The 22,201-nt window shown below is 45.5% G+C and overlaps 1 protein-coding gene across 1 annotated transcript in view; it reads right to left on the bottom strand.

The window, feature by feature from the left end:
- Positions 1-9,454: 9,454 nt before the first annotated feature.
- Positions 9,455-22,201, bottom strand: part of LOC135911766 (arylsulfatase B-like) — a 36,169-nt gene continuing 23,422 nt past the window's right edge. The window contains exons 8-11 of the mRNA XM_065444109.1: positions 16,994-17,130; positions 15,819-15,995; positions 13,801-13,931; positions 9,455-9,748 (exon numbers count right to left, since the gene is read on the bottom strand). Coding sequence (XP_065300181.1) covers positions 9,546-9,748; positions 13,801-13,931; positions 15,819-15,995; positions 16,994-17,130 — 648 coding nt within the window. The 3' untranslated portion in view covers positions 9,455-9,545. The remainder of the gene's footprint in view (positions 9,749-13,800; positions 13,932-15,818; positions 15,996-16,993; positions 17,131-22,201) is intronic.

Below are 22,201 nucleotides of genomic sequence, written 5' to 3'. Positions count from 1 at the left end.
TTTGCAACCTTCAAGGCAATGGGGCATTCCAAAAATAATTGGAATTATAAAGCTTGGTGAAAAAGAAACCGAAACTGATCATGTCTCAAATGCCTGAAGCAGATAGACTGAAACAGAGCATACAGATAATGGCAACTCAGGGTTGCAAAGGCAACCCTGAGTTGCCTTTGCAACCTTCAAGGCAATGGGGCATTCCAAAATAATTGGAATTATAAAGCTTGGTGAAAAAGAAACCGAAACTGATCATGTCTCAAATGCCTCAAGCAGATAGACTGAAACAGAGCATACAGATAATGAGCGGATCATGCGAAATTCTCAGTTAATAAACATGTTCTTAGGAGAATGCGGAGCAAGCATACAATTGGTTAATTGCTCAATTATTCGCAGTTATCCGAATATTCGCCGTTTCCACCGTTATTCGGCCGTCCTCGGATATTCGTGAATTTCCGAACATGCATTTCTCGAATGGAATACGCTTCGAATATGGAAAATATTCGATTCGTATTCGAAATTCCGAATATTCGCACACCCCTAGTTCCTTTCCTTCGAGCGCTTCCTAACCTTACGTGAGGCCTCCTTACAGCGAAGGACCGATGGAGGAAGCAAGCATACTCTGAAAGCTCCCTTCACCCGTCCTCACCTAAGGAGCGGTTGCCGCGTGCCTGGGTTCGAGATTATCTCTTCAAATCTTTCCGCGAACACCATTATTCTATTAAAAAATGTTGTATCGTCGCACAATCTTTAAATTGAATAGCTAATATAGAGAAGCGTGGACGCTTTCTTCTAGTTTCGTTTACTAAAGTTAAAAAAAAGTTGCGCATTACAGTGCAAAACTTGATGTGCTCCAGCAACGCTGGCACGCCGGCGTCTTGCAACGCCTATAGCAACGCTTCCATGCCGCACGCGTGACTGAAACGAACATGCCTGGCAAGACGTACCGTGCTCGCGCTTCTCCGCAGGTGGGCGACAGTGCGCATGCGCAAGCGAATGCCATGTGGTTAAGCAGTGAGGTGAAGCGCTCGTTCAGGGCCAGGAGCGGCGTAAGGACGCATGAAGGTAGCTTTGGAGCTACCTTATGCTGAGGAAGCACCAAGGAAGCCTTCACCGAGGGCCCCTCAGTAAGGAAGCTTTCAGAGTGACATAAGGTAGCCTCACCCCAATGAAGGCTTCCTTAGTGAGGTAAGGAAGGTTTCATTGTTTGGCTTCTTATGCTGAGGAAGTACCAAGGAAGCACCAAGGAAGCCTTCACCGAGGGCGCCTCAGTAAGGAACCTTTCAGAGTGACATAAGGTAGCCTCACTGCAATGAAGGCTTCCTTACTGAGGTAAGGAAGATTTCATTGTCTGGCCCTGTATGCTTGTGGAACGAGTTGTGGCCAGAGAAAACGACAATTGCGTTTGAATTTTCCTTTTGCTTCATTATTTCCTCGAGTGACTACTCGTCGCGACGCTGGGAGATCCTCGGAACCATATATCCGGGATATGCGTTAGATACGGTGGAAAATAAAATATTGCGAAACAGCGTCCAACTTCCGACACTGCAATAACAGTTCAAACCATAAGCAATATTACTCACCCGTTACCTCGTCTGGTTTTTCGCTAATTGCTTGCTTTGCTTTTGTCGTCCTTGCTTTCTTTTGCTTTCTTTTGTCGTCCAGGAAACACAGGAGTAATTTCTCCCAAAGTTACAAAGTTCTATTAAGGGCCGCTTTCGAAGCTAGGGCAACAGCAACGCAGTTTGATAACCTCTTTCCACAAAAGCTAAATACAAAATTCGCATATTAACGTGGAAAACCGCAAAAGAATAGTTTGTTCTCCTTCTCTCTATTCACCAACTGTCGTGCTTTTAAGTCGCGACTGCTTCACTTTATACCCTACAGTCGCTGACCAAGCCGTACATCAAGCTTACAATATCCGATTCCCTCGCAGTAGCCCTTTGAATGACCTACATCCGTGAGCATTTCATCTAAGACGAAGGCTGCTTATTTCATTTCAATCAATAAAGAAAGAAAGAAAACATACGCTGACCAATCGTAGAAACGAGGAAAATTGCAAATCTTTGGCCAGATAGAAATATTCTGTAAAATCAGCATAAGTTAGATTTGGGTTACGCTTTCTAGGGTCGACAACGTGAGCGCTGACTTTCAAATATTCGCAGAGTAAGTGAAACAAAGGCGGTGGGCATCACGGAAACGAAAGGCGCAGTTCGGAGGATCGTAGAAAAGCAGATAATCGCCGAGATCAACTTGACCACGCGCTCAGCTCAAACCGACGCGAAATGGGCGTGCCTTGGAAGACGCCCCTTTAGTGCTTTCGGAAAGCGGAAGCGAAGATAGGTAAATGCTCTTTGTTCTTTTTTTTCTGAAATCGCGCTCTGCTGCGCGACGCCTCTGCAGTGCTTGTTCCCCTCCCGATGTGGAGCAGTAGGCTGTGGTTGGATATCTCTTATCCTCAGTTTCCGGTGAGCTGGCGTCTCGCGATTCCGTAGCACATCTCCAAGTCGCTGCAGTCAGACTCGGAAGTGCCGACCACCCGGCTGCCAACGATGCTGCACGCTCATCACTCCAGGAAGGCTGAATGTCATGGACTGGCAGCCGCGAACGTCTCTTGATTCGGGACCGCAGTCCCTTCCGGGTGTTTCAAAGGCACGGCTCGTGAGGCTACTTGGAACAAAATGAACCCATATCGGAAGCTGTCTATGGCGTCCTGCTTCTTGCCACGACGTCGCACTTTCGATTCCCGGATGCCGAGGCCGCATTCTGGGATCAGTACGCAAAAAACTCGTACTTAGTTCAAATGCTTTTTTTTTATTTAAGGAATACAGTGACGGCGCTGTGCTGAGGCACAAATTCGAGCATCGTTTGCTTTGTGTCATTGGACGCAAGATGGCCACATCGTATAAACCCAGGATGCTAAACTTACACGTCATCTTACTTCATTGATTTTTTTTTATGTGGGGGTGGTAACAATATAAAACCTAACCTTGCTTTTTATACTGAACCTATTTGGCTGCGCTGGTACTTCGGTGAGTCAGACCCAGTGTATCAGCAAACAGAATCGACTGCGATCAATCCATATATGCTGTATTTCTAATTGCTAGTGGCAGTGTTTATTGGCTAAGTTCGCGGGCATGACGCACAGATGTGCGTCGACTTGATGCAGACGAGAGAACAAGAAGAAAAGGCGCAAAGGTTAACCTGCGGAAACTATGGCTGGCTATCCTATATGCATAAATACGTAAAAAAGTGTGTGCACTCTAAGTAAAATATTGGGAAAACAGGAATAACTGGACAGTTAGTCCTAAAAAGGGCGCACTCATCCCTCATGGAACAAACTGCAGGAGTGTGCATGCCTGGTGCAAATTTCAGAGAGCAAGTGTTTAGTCTCTGGTGGGAGGTAGAGCAACGGCAGGAAGAACGGTAGCAGTTACTCTCCATGCACTCCGCTATTTTCTCCAATGTCGTCGAGGGAAACGGCGTAAATGGTATGGGTTCTATAAATCTTAAATAATTTGAAGTTTGTGGACTATCAATTGGAACTACATGCAAGGCAATACTATGCCTCTTCGTGCGAGAATTGAATGAAATTTAAAAGGTGGGATATCAAAAGCCATGCACTTAGTGTACACACTATAAGTAAACAATACGCATTAAACGCCCAAGTCGTGGATGGACTGGCAGTTGTTTCCGTTCCAAGGAGTTTACAAATTTGAGTGAAGCGATGTGTAGCTCAAACCGGGTACGTTAAGCGACTCTGTAGTCCTACATGCGCCATTTGCGCTACACGTACATCCCGTAATGTGTATCATGTTAAATCATCCTACGAATGATCGGGCAGCTTCCTCTTTACAGTCGCGTATGGTTGCAAGTGCACGCAACGTTGGACTCTCCCCGCATAGCTTACACAATATATCGGGTCTCTTTTGCAATGCCACACCTGGGATGAGTTGCTTAACATGCTCTCCGTATTGGTTAGAGCACCTGGCTCGTGAACTTGAAGATGTAAGTTCGAATCCTATTTTAGGACATATTTTGTTGTTGCTTTTTTCAGCTGAATATTTCTTTACCCCGGTATAAACGGCTAATGTTGTTAAATGCTTACTTGAGGAGCATTGGAAAAATGACCGTTCCTCCCTTGAGGCGCATCGGGAAAAAACCAACTGTTAGTCCTTGAAGGAGTAACTGCATGGGGAGTAACAGTTTATCCCCTCTCAGTTACAATCCAAAAGTGCGAATGGCTGTGGCAGGTCAGTTACTCCCCAAAAGGAGCAAGATCGATACCCCTTGTCGGCCTTATGTTTTTCTTAGAGTGTAGGTACAGTAAATCGAACAAAGGAGAAAAAAAACGGAAGGATTGTTACCCTTGTACACTCCATTTTCGCCGTACATGCGCATATATTTGCCAGGAAACTATCACCGACCACCATAGCTTAGTGATCATCCCTTTGTCCTGCTAAGCACAAGGTCGCTGCTTCGATTTCCAGTTGCGGCATCCGCATTGTAATCTGGGTGGAGTGTTCAAGCGCTCTTGCGGACTGCTCTGGATACACGTTAAGCAACGCCATGTTGTCAAAATTGACCGGAAACCCCGCATTAGAGGGTCTCTCAAAGCCCCTGTTTTGCTTTGAAACGATAAACCCCGCCAAAAAACCACTGAGAGGAAAGAAAATCAGCAGTCTTGAAAGCGAGAAATATTTTACTTCTTTATAGTTTAAGCTCTGGAGGACACAGTACAAGATAGGCTGTGATATTTTCTTTACTTATTAAGTAGTCAAAAAATGGAAGCATTGATATGAGTTATTTAGGACACAGGCATTAAGAACTCCCCATACGTGGGCCAATTCCGAAGTTAGTGAAATACTGGCCCGACCCACGGCGGAGGTGAAGCAGGCATTAAGCACTCCTCATGTTTGGGCCGATCCCGAAGTGAATGCAATACCGGCCCGACCCGCGGCGGAGGTGCAGTTCGCCATTAAGGGGCCCACATATACAGCTTCGTTGGTCATCCTTCTTCCCAGAGTGGAAGGGCACTGAGTTTTTTTATGCCTCAAATGCCCTTCGTGCGGGGTTTTGCGTGAGGGGTGGGTATATGCAACGGCCAGGGAAAAACCTCAATGACGCTTAGAACGACAGAAAGCTGAGCTAGTTGGTAAGGATTCATTATGCAAAAAAGAGATGAGGCGTGCAGACAGGACAGAAGCCCTACTCTTGTGTCCTGTCTGCACGCCTCACCTCCTTTTTTTTTTTGCTCTATGACGCTGTCCTTTGTTCCAAGGACAGCGTCATACCGGTGACAGCTGCAGGAGCAGCTGTCACCGGTCGTGTATTGTGAGTAATTGCACCGAAATTATAGTCGCAACAGTGAGCACATATAAACAGCAGGATTTCCGCAATATATACGAGGGCGAGTCAAATGAAAGTGAGCCAATGCGAATATATGACAAACGGGGTACTTTATTTAAAAGTAGTCTCCACGAACATTTAGACATTTATCCCACTGACTAACCAATCACGTGATTCCCGTCTCATAAAACTCCTTGGGTTGCTGCTTCAAAGAGTCTGTAAGTGACTCTCACGTCATCGTCAGAGACGGATCTGATGCCCTTGAGCTGTTTTTTCAATTACCCCAAAATGTGGAAGCCGTATGGCCGATGTTGCAGCGCTTCCCACTTGAACTTGGCCAGTTTTATGTTAACCACATCAGCGACGTGGGAACGGGCATTGTCGTGGAGCAAGATGACCGCATTCGTCAATTTTCCCCGTCGTTTGTTCTTGACTGCTACAGGCAGCCGATCCAGCATTTCACAATATTGGAAACGACTGAGTCTTTCCAGGTTTAGCAAATTCGATCAGTAATGGCCCCTGATGATCAAAAAAAAAAAGTCAACACCTTTCCAACGGAAATGACGGATTCTGCTTTCTTTGGGAGTGGTGAATTCGAATCTTTCCAGTGTATGCTTTGCCGTCTTGTTTCAGGCTCGTAGTAGTGGCGATATGATTCGTCCCTGGTCTCAATTGCAGACAAGAAGCCGTCAGCCTTATTGTGATACTGGATCAGATGAGTCAAAGCAGTGCCGAACCTCTCCGTCTTCTGGCGGTGGTTCAAAATATTGGCCATCCATTGCGCACGCAAGAGCCGATAACCGAAATGTTCATGAATTATGGTGTGAACCGAACCATGACTGATGTTCACACGCTTTGCCAGTTTATAGATGCTTATCCTCCGTTCTTGTCTAATCAGCTCATCAATCTTTGCGATTGTGTTGGGGGTGATTGCGCGGTGGCTTTGGCCCGGTCTTGGATCGTCTTTGCAACTTTCACTTCCTTCTTTGAACAGTTTGCTCCAATGCTTCAAAGTAGCCAATGAAATAGAATGTTGAACGTACACGGCAGCTACACGGCGACCAATTTCTTTTTGGGAAACAGTTTCAGCTGCCAAAAACCTCACGACACCACACTGTTCAACTTTTGGAGCGTCCATTATACCACGCAACCATGTTCAACTCAGTGTATGAGAGCATTAAAGAACATTTACCCTCACACCTGCGTGTCCCTTTTGTAAATAAGAGATGCATGTGTGCTACGCGCATGCCTCGCAGTGAATTAACCGAACCACTATTGCGCGGGGTGGGTTGACTCACTTTCATTTGACTCGCCCTCGTACATTAGAAATGCGAAGATACACTGGAATATACAATTGAGAAGATACAGCTTGATAAAGGGCAAAAAAGTGTCACTGGAAACAAAGTTTTTTGCACGTATACAAAAAAACCTTGCAACAAGATATTTAAATATACGTACGAGTGTCCAATAAATCTACGTATCTAAGAAAATTCACTGCATATAATGCGTCAAACAACGCAAATAAACATGTTGCGCAATCACAGATTCACAAATCAGAGAATCCTAAGCCAAGGGCGATCAGAGAATCCTAAGACCCCTCCCCCTCCTCTCTCTCTCTCTCCGCTCCCCCCGATGTTTTGCGCGAGACAGAAGACGGCACTCGTGCGCGCTTTTCTCCCTTGCGTTCACAAGACCGAGCCACCATCGTCAGCTCACCCACAATCGAATGCCTGCTTTGGGCACCTAATATGGCTACCGAAAGAATATCGAAGCAAACGTTAGACGCTTGGTCCACGGAGAACCGTATGCATACTGCCAGGTATCCTATACCGGCGAGAGAAGACTTTCCGTAGAAGTTGCGCTCAAGCGAACGCGTTGCAATCCGTCGAGTCCCCACAGTGATGGCGGCGAGCGACCATTTTGGTTTTCTTTTTCTCGTATGCTAGCCAGAAAGCGTCCAAAACTCTGCCAGGCGAAAATCCACTCGGCCAGAGAAAGCCGAACGCGCACCGAAGTGCGCCGCGCGGTGGTCGGGGCAACACGAGAAAAAAATGCATGCGCTCTGGTTGGCTCTGACAGCCTGCGAGTAGCGAGAACAAGAAAATTGAAGAGGCTCAATGTGTCTTTGCGAATAAAAGTCAAAGTAGAAAAATAAATAAGAACGTAGTTACCTTTGCTGGCTTTAGTGTCTTGACATAGATGCTTTGGAGCAGGGTAAAAAAATGTTAATATTCTTTTGTGTGAGATGACGGCACTAATGAACCATCACAAAGCTTCGTCTCATCGGACTTCGCTGCGTGCTTTGTCAACTTGTCTGTCTGATGGTGTGTTGATTTGGCTTCTCACGTTGTATTGTCCAATGTACGACTTTAGAAAAGTTAATGCACCTTTGGCGTCAAATGTTTATAACAACATTAAACCCACAAAGTTCCGGATTTGAATATGTAAAGCACGACTTTGGAAATGTAAATGCACCTCTCGCATAAAAAGTTCATGAGAACTTCATACCCACAAAGTTTCGGAATTAAAATCCACGCGCTCCGTAGGCTCCGCGGCGTCTGCGAGATGCGGCGACGAGCCTGCTCTCCATCAAAACGCCCTTGAAACTTTGTGCTCGGATGGGCCTCCTTGTGTTATGTGGCTCCCGGCGCACGGGCGCTGCCCCAAAATCCAGCCCGTGTACGCAATGTTCGCTGTTAGGAATGGCCGTACGGGGTGGCAACGTGCCAGCTTTCAGCCCGCTGCGCGTGTTTCAAGCCCCCCTGACGAGGCGCCTTCTGAGAACTACGGATGACAGGCGGCCATGTGGCGCGCGGTCAGCTCTGGAATGTGGTGCGCCGCCGCGCCACCCGGGACGGCGCCAGTTCTACGAGGCGCTCGGTCGACGACACCGCGAGCTATGCTGCACCGAGAGTTCTACAAAGCCCTCTGACGTCGACTCCGGAGCCTTTGTGTGTGGGCTCGAACTTGTGTGCATTAGTGTGTGTGGGCCAAACGGCGGGGCGCTGGCAAGTTCACAATGATTGGACGAACATTCCCGACCACTCGTGCTCCGTCCACGTCGAACGATGACGTCAAGCGGAGGCTTATAAGCAGCGTTTGCCGGCTGCTAGAGCGTGCTCGTGTCGTGCTCGTCGTTGGGAGCTGAGTGCTCGTTGTTATGCTGAAAATGTAGTAGTGAGATGTGTGCTCGAATGCTGTTTGCTGAATGTTAATCTTGCGGGCTCCATATGGGAGTCACGCTAGACGGCCGATGTATGTCTTGTCTTAAAATATGTTAATCTGTAAATAAATCCTGTTCACCGAATTCATCTCTACGACCTTCGACTCCTTCAAATGGTGGCAGCGGCGAGGTAGTCCGACGAGTCCTACATCTGCTTGACAGCCGTAAGATCGTCCGACGAATCTAATATCGCGCTGAAATGTCTTTTCGAGCGTGAAAAATGCATTCTAGACGAAATCCAGAATGATTTCCGGGGCCGGGGGTTGTTTTGGTCGGCGTTGCATAACAGCACGAAAAATTTTCGGGGGAAACTGAAGCTCCGCAAGCCCCCCTCCCCCGCCGCCCTACCTCGGGCTACGCCCCTGGCGCGCACTTTGGCCGCGTCGCAGATCGCTTTCAAGATACGGCGCCCGCACGGCCGCGCCGTAAGCAGCAGCCGCCGCAGAAGAACGTCCCCCCTCCCCCTCACCTCCCACGCCTCGCCCCCTTTCGTCGCGCTCAACAGGAGAGTGCGCGCTTCAGGTGTCCTCTGCTGAGAGACAGTTACTGCGCTGCACTTTACCCCAACCTTTCCTTCCCATCAAGAATCTCCTTCTCCGTGAGCCGCCGTTCGCCGGCTCACACTAACACGCTTTCACTGGCAAATGCAGCATACGGCGCGCGGCGACGATTGTTTCGCCCTTGGACTTTATACGGGACCTCACGGCGATAGCGACGGCAGACATGCACCTGGAGGGTCCATATAACAGCTATCGCAATAAAAAACTACTTTCAATTCGACACTCCGATTGCTTAACAAAGTACTTTGGCAATGCATATGGCATCTTATGCGTACGGTAAGCGGTTGCTGTGGGATCGTTGTGCTGCCACGATCCGTGGATGGCACTGTACTTTGCACCTGCATTTTTATTGTCATTCTTTGTTGTGCAATCTTCCTTCAGTTGGGGTCAAGGGTACACGTGAAAGAGAGCCGCCGCGCTCGTCACAGGAAGGGGCCGAGCTGCCCGCGTGGCTCGCACCATCCGGGCGTGTACACGCCGCCCCACCGCCGAGGGTCGCCGCGTGGGTCGTCGCTGGGGTCGTCCTCGGGCACCAGGCGGCGCGCGAGCGTCCGCAGCCGCTTCTCGAGCAGAGCCGCGAGCTCTGGCTGCGACGGTGACAGGTCGTGCCTTTCTTCCGGATCGCCTGCATGCACGACCAGGTACGGAGGAGTTAAGGTTGACCAGTCGAAAAGTTGGCTAAGGAACTCCGAGCGGGAGACGCCTTGCGACCTGTGCATCAACAAATCAGAGACCGCGCAGGTCCGCTACGTGGAGGACGACTCGGGAACGGGAAAATGGGCATCCACCTACAGAGCAGCACGTAACTACTTACAATCAATTCTGTACAACTGCTTCTGAAAGAAAGCCTTATTGCTAAAGATATTCATCCTCGCTGGATGATCCAACCCGGCTTCCCCGTCTTTATATACCATCTTGTATTCTTTAATACCGTAATTCTTAATTATTTGACACCAGGCTATCAGACAGCAAACTGATCGACCACCCGAATCTCTTCATAAAAGTTATAGCTGAAGGCGAGCTTCTTTTTTTATTTCAAGCAATGCGAGTCTGAATGGAAGGGCCTTAATTGCAGTGAGACTTTGCGCAATTTTGAGAAAGTGAATGAACGAACAAACTAGAATGCACTCCCCCCCCCCCCCCCCCCCCCCCGTAGAATTTCAGAAAACTGCCTCCGTATGCTGCGTGCAGTGCGCTACGCCGGTGCCTATGCTCACCTCTACTATCTGTAGATATTTATGCACACGAACATGTAACCACCCGCCGAGAGCGTTGGCTCACGCCGTTCCTCACAATGCTCGCAGAAGTCGACAATCGCATGAAACCGCATCTAGGCGCCACGTGGTTACCCGGTAAACGTAATAACACGCTTTTCTACGTATCTAAGTATCTACGTCTATAAACACTTGAGCGTGTTTTGCGAATGTATTGTGCTCTCCCTGATAATCGTATATATTAGACAGTTTTAGTTACACGTACGTAGAGGCTTCACGTACGCAAACGTGAAAAGCCTACGTACCTTACGTGCACGCCATCTGAAACGCCTTTAGCTACACGTACGCGACGCACGCCAAGAGGGACCCCGTAGCCCCATCTATCGAGAAATGTGAACACGGCGGTAGCCAATTCAATCCTGTCGCATGTTTCGATACGAGCCGCCTGCGCGCGCGCGGACCGCTATCGCTTGTTCGTGATCTCGCGGAACTCCCGCGCGAAGCTGTCTACGTGCGCAAGAAACGCACGCAAAGAATTGAATCTCACGTACGTCCGTGAGACGCGCGCGCGCCCGCTACGTTGTACGCATGCGCACTGCTGACACGTAGAAGCTCTACGTACGCAAAGCCTCTACGTACGTGTAACTAAAACTGTCTATTGACACGTGTACTTACATTTATCGGGCGACCACGTTTCGCCGCCTAACAAATCTTATCGCACAGCAAGGGACGCGCTTGCATGTATCCGAAGTTTCTGGAAAGTTATCGATGCTTCTATCCGCAGTCTGTTGTCGCCGAACCTTGTGTTATCTGATTTATTCGCCTGACGCGAATGGTGTAGAACTTTGTGGAAGGCATGCGGGTCCCGACGATTAGTCTGGAAAATTCGATGACTACTGTATAAAAGCCGACGCACTTGACCCGCTGATCAGATTTTCGACGATCGCCGACTGTGTTCGCCGCTATCGTTGTGCTTTAAGTGTAGCCTGTTTTGTGGGCACAGGTTCGCCCAATAAAAGCTAGTTTTGTCTTTCACAGTCCTGCTACTGTGTCATTTAACGTCACAACCACGTGACAATATATATATATATATATATATATATATATATATATATATATATATATATATATATATATATATATATATATCACTGTACGCTGACGAAGGCTGGTCGACCAAAAACGTCAAGTAAAGACGTCTTCCGAAAAGTTCGTCGTCTCTTTCCTGCGTATACATATATATTCGGCGCAGCTTCCAGGTGCGAAAGTTTTGCGTTTGCCCAGACGTAGGGAAGGGGAAAGCCGCAAAATAAGTACACCTTTACATTCAGTAGTGTGTTTTGTCTTATTTAACTGTTGCTATGAAATGTTTATGTTTTCTCTTTCCCAGCTTAAACTTAAGTGGATGAAAAGACGGGACTCTTTTCAGAAGCGTTCTCACTTGTGCTCGCTTTACCTCCGTAGCTTTCCCATCATAGCCGCAGAAAGTTGTCCGCGAGTATAATAAGGGAGTTTCCACGTTTCACGTGTGTTTGAATCAGGAAGTGGGAGTTGGATATATGTATATATATATATATCATTTCAGTGGGTGCCGTACTCTTTAGCAGCATTGTTTAGAAAGAACAGGTAGCCCTGGCTTTTACACCTAAGAGAAGGCTTATGGCCAACACCCACTTCCTGATTCAAATACATGTGAAACGCGGAAATTCTCTAATTATACTCGCGGACAACTTTCTGTTGCTATGATGGGAAAGCTACGGAGGTAAAGCGAGCACAAATGAGAACGCTTCTGAAAAGAGTCCCGTCTTTTCATCCACTTAAGTTTAAGCTGGGAAAGAGAAAACATAAACATCTTATAGCAAGAGTTAAAGAAGACAAAACGCACCACGGAATGTAAAAGCTTACTCATCTTGTGGCTTTTCCCTTCAGCGTCTGGGCAAACGTGAAACCGTCGCATGTGGAAGCTGCGTCGAATCAGTGTCTGTTCCGAGCATCCAAAAGCACCGTCAAGCGCTGGCGGACTACTTAGCGCGGTAACACATGTGCAGAACCTCCGCCCCCGTAGCTTTCCCTTCATATAGCCACAGAAAGTTGTCCGCAAGTAAAGACAACCGCTGGATCCCTCTGAATGAAAATTGTTGCATTTAGGAAAGAAGGCTTCATTCAGTCGACTGCAGTAGGCAGTATTGTGATTTAGAGCGTAATAGCTTTCTGCAATATTTCCGAGAACCGATAAGCTTAAAAAAATGAAGCACGCGGTTTACATATTGACATCTCTGCACCAAGAGCGATATCGCAGTTCTATAAACTGCACCTGTTATGCATCTGAAGCGAACAAACTTGATATATGGTAGCATACATAGGATACATGGGGTGCAGCATACATGTGAGATATTATGTTTACAAGAATTGCTGAAAATCACACACACACACGCACACACACACGCGCACGCAGACACACGCCCACACGCACACACACGCGCACACGCACACACGCACACACATGCACACGCACGCACGCACACGAACGCACGCACATGCACGCACGTACGCACACACACACGAACGCACACACGCACGCACACACGCTACGGTCGCACTGAAACACTTGCGGAATATTTCAGCGCGGTGCATAATACATCGATTTTGTCCAGGTTAGCTGTCTCAATAGGTGCAGCATTCAGAACTGATATCATTTTTATCGCTGAATCTAAAGTTGTAAACTTGAAGGTTCAGTGCGTGTACGTGCCTGGCGTGTGTGCATGTCTCTGCGTGCGTGCGGGTGCGTGTGCGTCTGTGTGTGATTTTTTTTTTGTTCCTTTTACTTTTGTGCTTCAAGGCATAAATCACCGGTTTCTAAAAGAAGTAACTGGAACGCCAATGGATTTCGTCATACACTTTGAGAATATCTCGGAACTGGTGCTGTCCAGAGAATTCGTTCCCAGTGGATATGCCGTGTGAGCTCAGCGGCTATAATTCGGAGATTAAAATATGTAGCATAAAGTAATGAATTAAAAGTTAATTAGCGTAATTACTTTAGGTATTCAATTGGACATTTTGATTTCTCGTAGAAGTAATGGCCGCCTCATCGCGTGATTTAAGTCAAGGGGTAGAATTGTGCTATCTGCCCTAGGCAATCTCTAAAAAGATTGGTGCATATAAAAAAGAACACCCTATATATATATATATATATATATATATATATATATATATATATATATATATATATATATATATATATAATAAAATCGCGGTGGTCGCATTTCGATGGAAGCAAACTGCATAAACGCCCACGTGCCGTGTATCGGGTGCACGTAAAATAACACGAGGTGGACGAAATTAATCCGGATTTCGCCATTACGGTGTGCCTCGTAACCATATCGTGATTTCGGCACGTAAATCCCATAATTTAATTTTTATTTTTTAATGCAGAGTGTCAAGCTATGCGCTAATGTTTACTTACTACGGACGTTGAAGAGGGCACGCGATATGTTTCTTGAGTCTTCGTTTGCAATAAAATCCTCAAGATCGGGTTCCGGGTACCAGCCGTTCGGATGGCCAGCGTCACCTAAGATGAACTTGTAGTCGCCATTTCTGGGCAAACGCAACGAACAGGAGATGCGTGAGACAGTGAAGACTAGTGACGTCTAATGCATGCTGGAGTGAAACATCCCTAGCACATGTGAAAAGGTCGTTGCCCTGTGTTTTCTGCGCATTTTACTGGCACGCAGTTTGGTATATAGTATAGCGTAGCTCCTATTGCTTCAAGTACAGTCTCCGGCGTCTTGCGGAAAGGTTACGAGCACAATACACACTAAAACAGCATAAATAATCTATATTCCGCATTCTGCGCCACCTTGTGCCAATCCTGGCACCCTGGCTGCGGCTTGGCGAAGTTTTTTTTTTATTGAAACGACATTAAAAGGATACATGCATCCTACAGATAGGGACAATTACTTCTTTTCACTTATTATATTTAGAATAATACGTAATATAAGAAATAACACTTGTAGTATACTGACACCTATTCGTTACAATGATATTAAGATTAGTAAGAGGAACAAGTACGCCGAGCACGAAAAGAAGCGCAAGGTCACAAAGATAGTCTTAACGTTATCTATGATGAAATTCACAATAGAGAATATCAGCATACATATATGTAGCGTGCATATACCAGCGTGTATGCATGCATCACGCAGATATAATGCAACGGAGAGAACCCAGAGAAATCAAAAGGCGACCAAAGAGGGCAGTGGAATACTACAGAGTACTGACCTTCATTTTCCGTTTCAGAAGACTCAACAAACCTAAATGTGCACATTAAACTTCAATCTGCATTTTTTCTTCCTTTCATGCCTGTAAACGCAACATTAAAGCCGTATAGACATCAAAATTCTGGCTGCGTTTTCCTGACTGCGCATCCGCTCTGACCCATCACGCATAACAGTTCCGAATACTCAAATCAGCAAACGTTAATTCCTGACAGATCTCATTAGGTGAGTTTCGTTGCCGGAAATAATTCGTACTGACAGAAGCGTGAAGACAGAAGTCAGAAACGAAAATATTATAGATTGCATCAAATTATAGCCGCGGTAATGTACACGGCACGCGAAAGTGCATTCACTGAGGCTTAGAGATAAGATGGAAATGCGCGCTGAAATGGCCTTCGTAAAGGATGCGTAATCAACAAGAGCCGTGTCGGGATATTTGTTCCTGCTTTTTACTTTAGAATTCGAGATTATGTTACGTCTTTACACTGAATTTTCAATTATTTGAAGCAGTAAAAACGGAAACTAGAAATCCTGTGTCAGCAACCCTTCCACAGTTTCTTAGCATAGTATCGATATATGTTACAGAAGCGAGAGGGCCTGAAGATAATAGAAATATACCGTAATGACAGGCAAAGCTTTACGAGATCAAGGTAACATTGTGGGCAGAATGTACTCGCAGTTGTTAATTCTTAAATGGCTCAGGTGTCCCGAAGTGTTATTCACTCAGACTATATTTATCACAGGTCCATTCTTGCAGCACTTCTAAACCTGTCAGTTCTAGGATAACATCTATAGTATGTTATTCTTGTTTTCAAGAACCTCATTTGGTTGAAATTCGCGGCAGGTTATACAGGTAATGAAATATTACGACACGTACTCCAGGAAGAATGCAATACTCTGATTTAATCCGGCGTTTCTTGTCGGAAATGCCAATGTCGGCTAACTTCCAAAGTGCATAATGAAGTGTGTCAACCCTAACGCGGATCAATGGTAGGTAACAATCGGACAAGCTGGACTACCCGCCTGAACCGAGATAAATTCTTGAAGTCACCAGCGTCCGTCCGTTTGGCAACAATATCGTGAATAAAATGCAGCCAATTAAACGAGTCAAATTTGTCCAAATCAAGGCGAAGATTTATTTCGAATAATGCAATTTCTCGACACCTGCACATATCCTAACCTCTCATAGCAGCTTCAACGCCGCCCATACCTGATCGCTCCTTCCAAATGGGCGCGTTTGCGAATGTTGTACACGAATTCCTGGCGCACTTGATCTGCATCCTCGCTGAGAACCTGCCACTGGTTCACTCCGTCGAGGCTCTCGGGGGCACCTTTTTCGCCGGCCAGGCTCAACAGGGTCGGAAACCAGTCGACCGCGTGCACCACTCTGCGACAACGGTTGCCACCCGACAATCACAGAAGTCAAAGGTACGGTTCGGACAGTGTGATACGTGCGCTGCAAAACGCGACACTGCTGCGCCACGTGACGTGGTAAACGGTGTCCTCGAGTCTATCTCACCGAGGCTTGGAGATGACCAGAGCTGGTCACGTGCAGTACGTGTGCCACAAGAGAATTTTAAAACCGGGATAGTTTGTTTACGTAAGATGACCGATACCGTAACGATAAGATCAATAAATAACGCATAAGTCTGCTCTGCATACTGAAAAAAAAATAACGTCAGTTCTACCCCAAAAGGGCACAAACAGTGACAGCAGCATTTGGTGCAGTAAGTCTCGCAACGTTCCGTGCGGTAGAAGTTGCTTTAAACGTTCGCAGCGGCACGCAAATAATTTTTACTTGACAGTGCATCTGAATTTGGACTTTGTTATTAGCACACCCGTCGATTACGACTGCAGAGGTATAGTTTGGTCCGAAAAGTTATAGCGACATCTGTGAATATTGCGGGTAGAATACTGATTCACCCCTGGTTAACTCAATTCTTGCGCCCTGCAAAACAAAACAAAAGAAGCCCAGCTAGATGTAATCCTTTGTTGAATGTAATGAGAGCAGCATTGCGGGCAAGTTGGTAATCCATTACTGAAATGATATTGCGCGACAAAAAAAAAATGACACGGACGTGAGAGAAGACGACACACCTAGCGCAATAATGAGAGCAGCATTCCGGGAAAGTTGGTAATCCATTAAGTTATATCATTTAAGTAATGGATTACCAGCTTGCCCGGAATGCTGCTCTCATTTTGCGCCAGGTGTGTCGTCTTCTCTCACGTCCGTGTCATTTTTTTTTTTGTCGCGCAATATCATTTAAGTAATTGTTGAATGTGTTCAGTGCTGTGCTTGCTCGCTTCGTTTCTCGAGAAGTCATTTAAGTTGACCATGTATGCTGTATACTACTTCAAACGTGTTTCAAAAGCACGCAAACATACTTGCTGTTTGTGTATCCCGTCTTCTTGAGCAACGGTCCTGCCACGAAAGCCGGCACTCGGGTGCCGCCCTCCCACAGGGTGTTCTTGTTCCCACGCAGCGGCCAGTTGTTGCCGCCTTCAAGAATTTGTCCGCCATTCTGTAAATCCCAGTACTTGTTCTTATAGTATGAGACACGATAGCGAAACGAGGATGAACATTTTGTGCGAAACCTTCGATGACACGCAACCGGAAGCAAAAGTTCGGCCGTGCCCCCCAGTCGTGCGATAGCTTCCATTCCCGATCTAACTCTTCCATATATTCAGCATTTGTTTTCACTGCGCACCAGCAGGTACCTGCTTCCGTAATTATTATTTGTTTTAGTTACAGGAAAACGGCCGTAGAGCCATCGACGTTTTTGAAAAGTTGTAGCGTGACGTGCCCATGTTTAACTTACACGCAATATCAATCACCCAAGCGAAAAGCAACGAGTTGGTTCATTTTCTTTTTGCGTCGTTAATTTTTTTCATCTCAATCACAACGAAATATTGTATTCAATCTCTACAAAAGACTGTCGATGGTATGTGCCGATTCAAATTTACGATAAGGTTGTGTGCATTACAATGACTACACATGCTGTTGCAGCTGTCCCTTGACTAAAGACTGTATTACAAACAGTGACTCCGGAAGTACTTTCTGAGGGGGGGGCGGGGGGGGGGGGGCGAGGGGCTGACACACGGACAGCGCATGAGAAGAAAAGGCAGCATTATGTATTGCGTTTTTTTTAAGACAGAAAAGCAGCATAGTGTGCTTCCCATATTTTATTTGTAAAAAAAATTTCTGTTACGCTCATATTATTCATGGAATATTTCGTTGCCGTGCACACATTTAGCCTACAGGGCTACTGCAACTAATCGCTGTACAATAGCTTATGTAAACACTAATTATGTGCGTGCTTAATGTGGTAAATTTAGAAAACGCGCACAACACAAGAAACACGAGAAACACCTGGAAGCAAATTTTCAGCGAATCGCATTACTCTCCAGATTTGCACATATTTATTAACAAAAATATCCATGCTGCAAGTTCTCTTTGAAAGCGCATGCAAAAAGATAAAGTCGCAGTTTCACCCAAAAGGCGAAGCGTCGACTGCGATAGCAAATTAGTGGACAGCTATACGAAGCAAGAATAATAGTTATATTGGCCCTATAAACTTGTAAACATAACTATACTAACTAAATTAACAAGCATAGTATCACGCGCGCACAAGCAAACATGAACACATCTGACTCGATGACCACGGACACTCGCTGTCAAAGCGCTGTATACTGAGGAAGCACGGCAGCAGTAGCGAGCGAATTGACCTTCGTGCAGCGTCTCGCATCAACGGGAACTAAGCTGTGAAAACAAAGCGCAGCGCGGACTCTGTCCCCGTCGCAGATTGATTTCAAGCTACAGCGGCCCGGAGAAGAACGCCCCCCCCCCTCCCTCTCCTCCCCCCAGAGCCTCGCGGGCGGCGGAAGGCGGCGCGCTCCCTCCCCGCTTTCCTCTCTTGCGTGCGCGAGATTGAGCCGCGATCGCCGGCCCACCCTCACAAGCTTAGACTCGCACATACAGCATACGGCAGGCGGCGACAATTTTATCGCCTTTTGACTTTCACGGGACGTCACGGTGACGGGGACGGCAGAAATGCGCCTGGAGTGTCCATATAGCTGCAATCGGAATAAAAAGGTTAATACATGCTTATTATTTTATACGGCACACACGCACAATATACATAAGTACATATCAAAAGCTCTACATTTTTACTTGCGAGACGTACGAAAGTCAGTGTTCCGCAGCTGTAATCACAGTAATTGCAGTAGGTCAGGTGTTTCTTCTTTTTTTTTAGAAGGTCCAAAGTTTTTAAATGTTGCCTGTGGCAGATGGCACAACTCTAACCCTTGATCTAAACTACACGATGAGGCCACCATTAGTTATACGAGAAATCAACAAGCTGCATTATATAATTAACATAATTGAGCTAATTAACTTAATATTTCACTCCTTTACAGCACATATGTAAAACTATGATTTTTGCCGGTGAGTTCGGCGGGCGTATCCGCTTGGAACGAATTCTCAGGACAGCACCAGTTCTGAGATATTCATTTTCAAAGTGTGCGACGAGATGCATTGGCGTTCCAGTTACTTCATTTAAGAAAACACTGTTTTATGAATTAAAGCCCGAAATAGAGGTAATTAAGATATTTCGTGGTAACAAAGGTGTAGTTAATTAATACAACGGAAATTAACGTATGGTTAATTAAGACACTAGAACTCACAAGCCTTGGTGGGGGAAAACAAGTAATAGGAAGTAACAAGGCATCCGAATGAGAATGCCAAGTAATTTAATTATTGTCTCCTGAGCGCGGCAGGCTTTCACCTTCATCCTCTTTAGCGTATGCTAAAGTGACTGTCAATTTTTTCTCTCTTTTTGCCAAATGTGCATGCGCCAGTACTTAGACCTCATGTTTGTCCGGGGCAGGGTAAATAAATAAATAAATGTATTATTATTATTATTATTATTATTATTATTATTATTATTATTATTATTATTATTATTATTATTATCATTATTATGAAACGTGGAGAGTGTTTTCGCCTGCTATAGACTCTAGCGGAGTAGAAGTCCAAGCTGTCGCGGCATGTTTTGCTGCCCATTTCTCATCCTTATACAAAGCTTCAGTTTTCAACGCTGGTGTCAGTCATCAGTAAACGACGGTTCCTACGTCTAGTGCTGTGTTGCTTGATGAAAAGCTCATCAGCCAATGCCTTAAGCGCTCGAAGCCTTTCCGATCCTGCGACCCTGATGTCATAACCTCCGCAATTCTAAAAACCTACGGCAGTATATTTGCCCCAATATTGATGTCTATATTTAATACCTCTTTGAATACTTCCACTTTCTCTCAGACGTGAAAAACTGGTCGTGTTTATTCTGTTTTTAAGTCTGGCTGTAAAAGAGATGTCTGAAATTATCGCTCAATTTCTGTTCTCTGCGCCACTTCTAATATTTTCGAGCTTGCTCTCCACAACATATTGTATTTTTCTGCGAGCAACTGCCTCATTCCGAATCGGCATTGATTTCTCACCGGCCGCTCCACTATCACAAATCTCGCAAGTTTTATGACACAGATCTCCGCGCAGGAACTTCAAAGGGCGCAAGTTGACACCATTTACTGCCACTTAGCAAAGCTTCTGGTGCAGTCGTACATTCACTGCTTCTGATCAAGGTTACGCACTTTGGCGTTGACTCGTCAATTCTCAATCTCTCGCGTAGTTATCTTCTTGATAGGTCATGTTATGTCGACGTCGATGACCTAACGGCTTCTTTTTACACGGCAACTATCGTCGTCCCTCAAATATCCGTACTAGGACCACTGCATTTTTTATTTTTATTAATGACGTTCTCCCGCAATTGGAAATTCTTCGTTTCTTCTATATGCCAATGACATCAAGATTTAAAGGAAATTCATACTCTTGAGCACTGTCGCATCCTGCAGTCTGACCTGTTTTCTATTTCTGAATGATGCAAAGATAATCAATTTACCTTGAATGCTGCTAAGACGAATGTCGTGACCTTCACAGGACAAACAGCAAGCATTTCTTGTTCTTATTCTGTAGATTCTGTACTACTGTGTAAGGTCTAGTAGATCAATGATCTCGGTGTATTCTTTTATACAACCACTTTTCAGCTCAAACTAAACGCGTTGCAGTACGAGGTATGCGCTCTCTTGGCTCTGATGGCAGACTATCGAGGGGTTCAAGTCTCCTTCACCGTTCCGCAAGTTGTACACAACAATCTGTCTTCCTCAACCCGAATACGCGTCGGTCGTCTGGAATGGTATATCTAGATCTAACAGTGACATTATAGATCGAATCCACAAAAAGTTCCTAAGCATATATAATCACCGCTTTGTTGACACGGACACAGAACTTCGTTCTAGCGCTGTCGCATTATTGTAATTGCCCTTACTTCGCTGCTGACGTAACCGCGCTGACCATCTGTTTCTTTTCAAACTCTTTCACCGTATCCTCACCCGCACCGAACTCCTCAGTTGTATCCCGTTTTGCATTTCACGCAATATCCCCAGAGTGCATAGACCTTTCTATGTTCCTGCCCGTCATCACCAACATTTCACCGTCCACAGAATACGGAGTCTTTATAACGTTTATTTTCACGATCTCTATATTTTTCATAACCCGCTGTCATGGTTCTTTTCGGAGCTTTGCGTTGTTGTATCATAGTTTCACATATTGTTCAACTGTCGTTCTCCTCCTTTCCCTTTTATATTCGCCTTGCGCCTTGCTGTATGTAAACTCGTCTTTTCAAGATTTTTCTTTTTAATAATTGTTTTTTTACTTATATTCACCTGCTGTTTCTTTTTTTATGTATGCGTGCAACAACACTCAGACCTCGTGGTTGTTCCGGGGCACAGTAAGTAAATTATTATTATTATTATTATTATTATTATTATTATTATTATTATTATTATTATTATTAACAAACGATATGTATTAAGTATTCAGCCTGTATAGACATATTTCGGAGTTCATTTCCTGTGTTTTGTATAAATGCAGAGAATCATGCTGTACGATTAATTCGCTTTTATGCCCACCTCCTCTTTTCTGTTTCCCTATTTGTTTCTCTGTCCCGCATTGTTTTGCTTTCCTCATTTGTCTTCTCTGTACATTTTGTTTCGAGCATTACTTTTTAAGAGCGCCAGTACAGAGGCTATGTAGCTGTTCCTGGGCACTATAATAAACGTTTGATTGATTGATTGATTGATTGATTGATTGATTGATTGATTGATTGATTGATTGATTGATTGATTGATTGATTGATTGATTGATCATTCTATTGGCATCCCCTTCGAAACGGGGCGGCGACAAATATTCACCTAGCCTGCTTGAGGTAATCAGGTATTATATATATGCATGTCAGTCTAGAACTTTGATTTTGACCTTCGTCTTTCTCTCCTCCTTTAAACTTCTGTCCCTGTATTCTACGGTTACGTATGCACGTAGCGACTCCAGTTCTATTAATCTTGTCGCTCCTTTTTTTCCACTAATACTCTAAACGTCTCTTGCTTATCTCGACTGCTGAACAGTTAATGCTTTCATACGCTTTGTATCCCAGCACTTATTGAGGGTGGACGTTCCCTATGGGCCCTGTTGGGTGAACATCTTGCAAT

The sequence above is a fragment of the Dermacentor albipictus genome, chromosome 1 (assembly GCF_038994185.2).
Source record: "Dermacentor albipictus isolate Rhodes 1998 colony chromosome 1, USDA_Dalb.pri_finalv2, whole genome shotgun sequence".
Lineage (NCBI taxonomy): Eukaryota > Metazoa > Arthropoda > Arachnida > Ixodida > Ixodidae > Dermacentor > Dermacentor albipictus.
The sequence above is the reverse complement of the archived record's forward strand: the minus strand, read 5'-3'. Positions and strand labels throughout refer to the sequence as shown.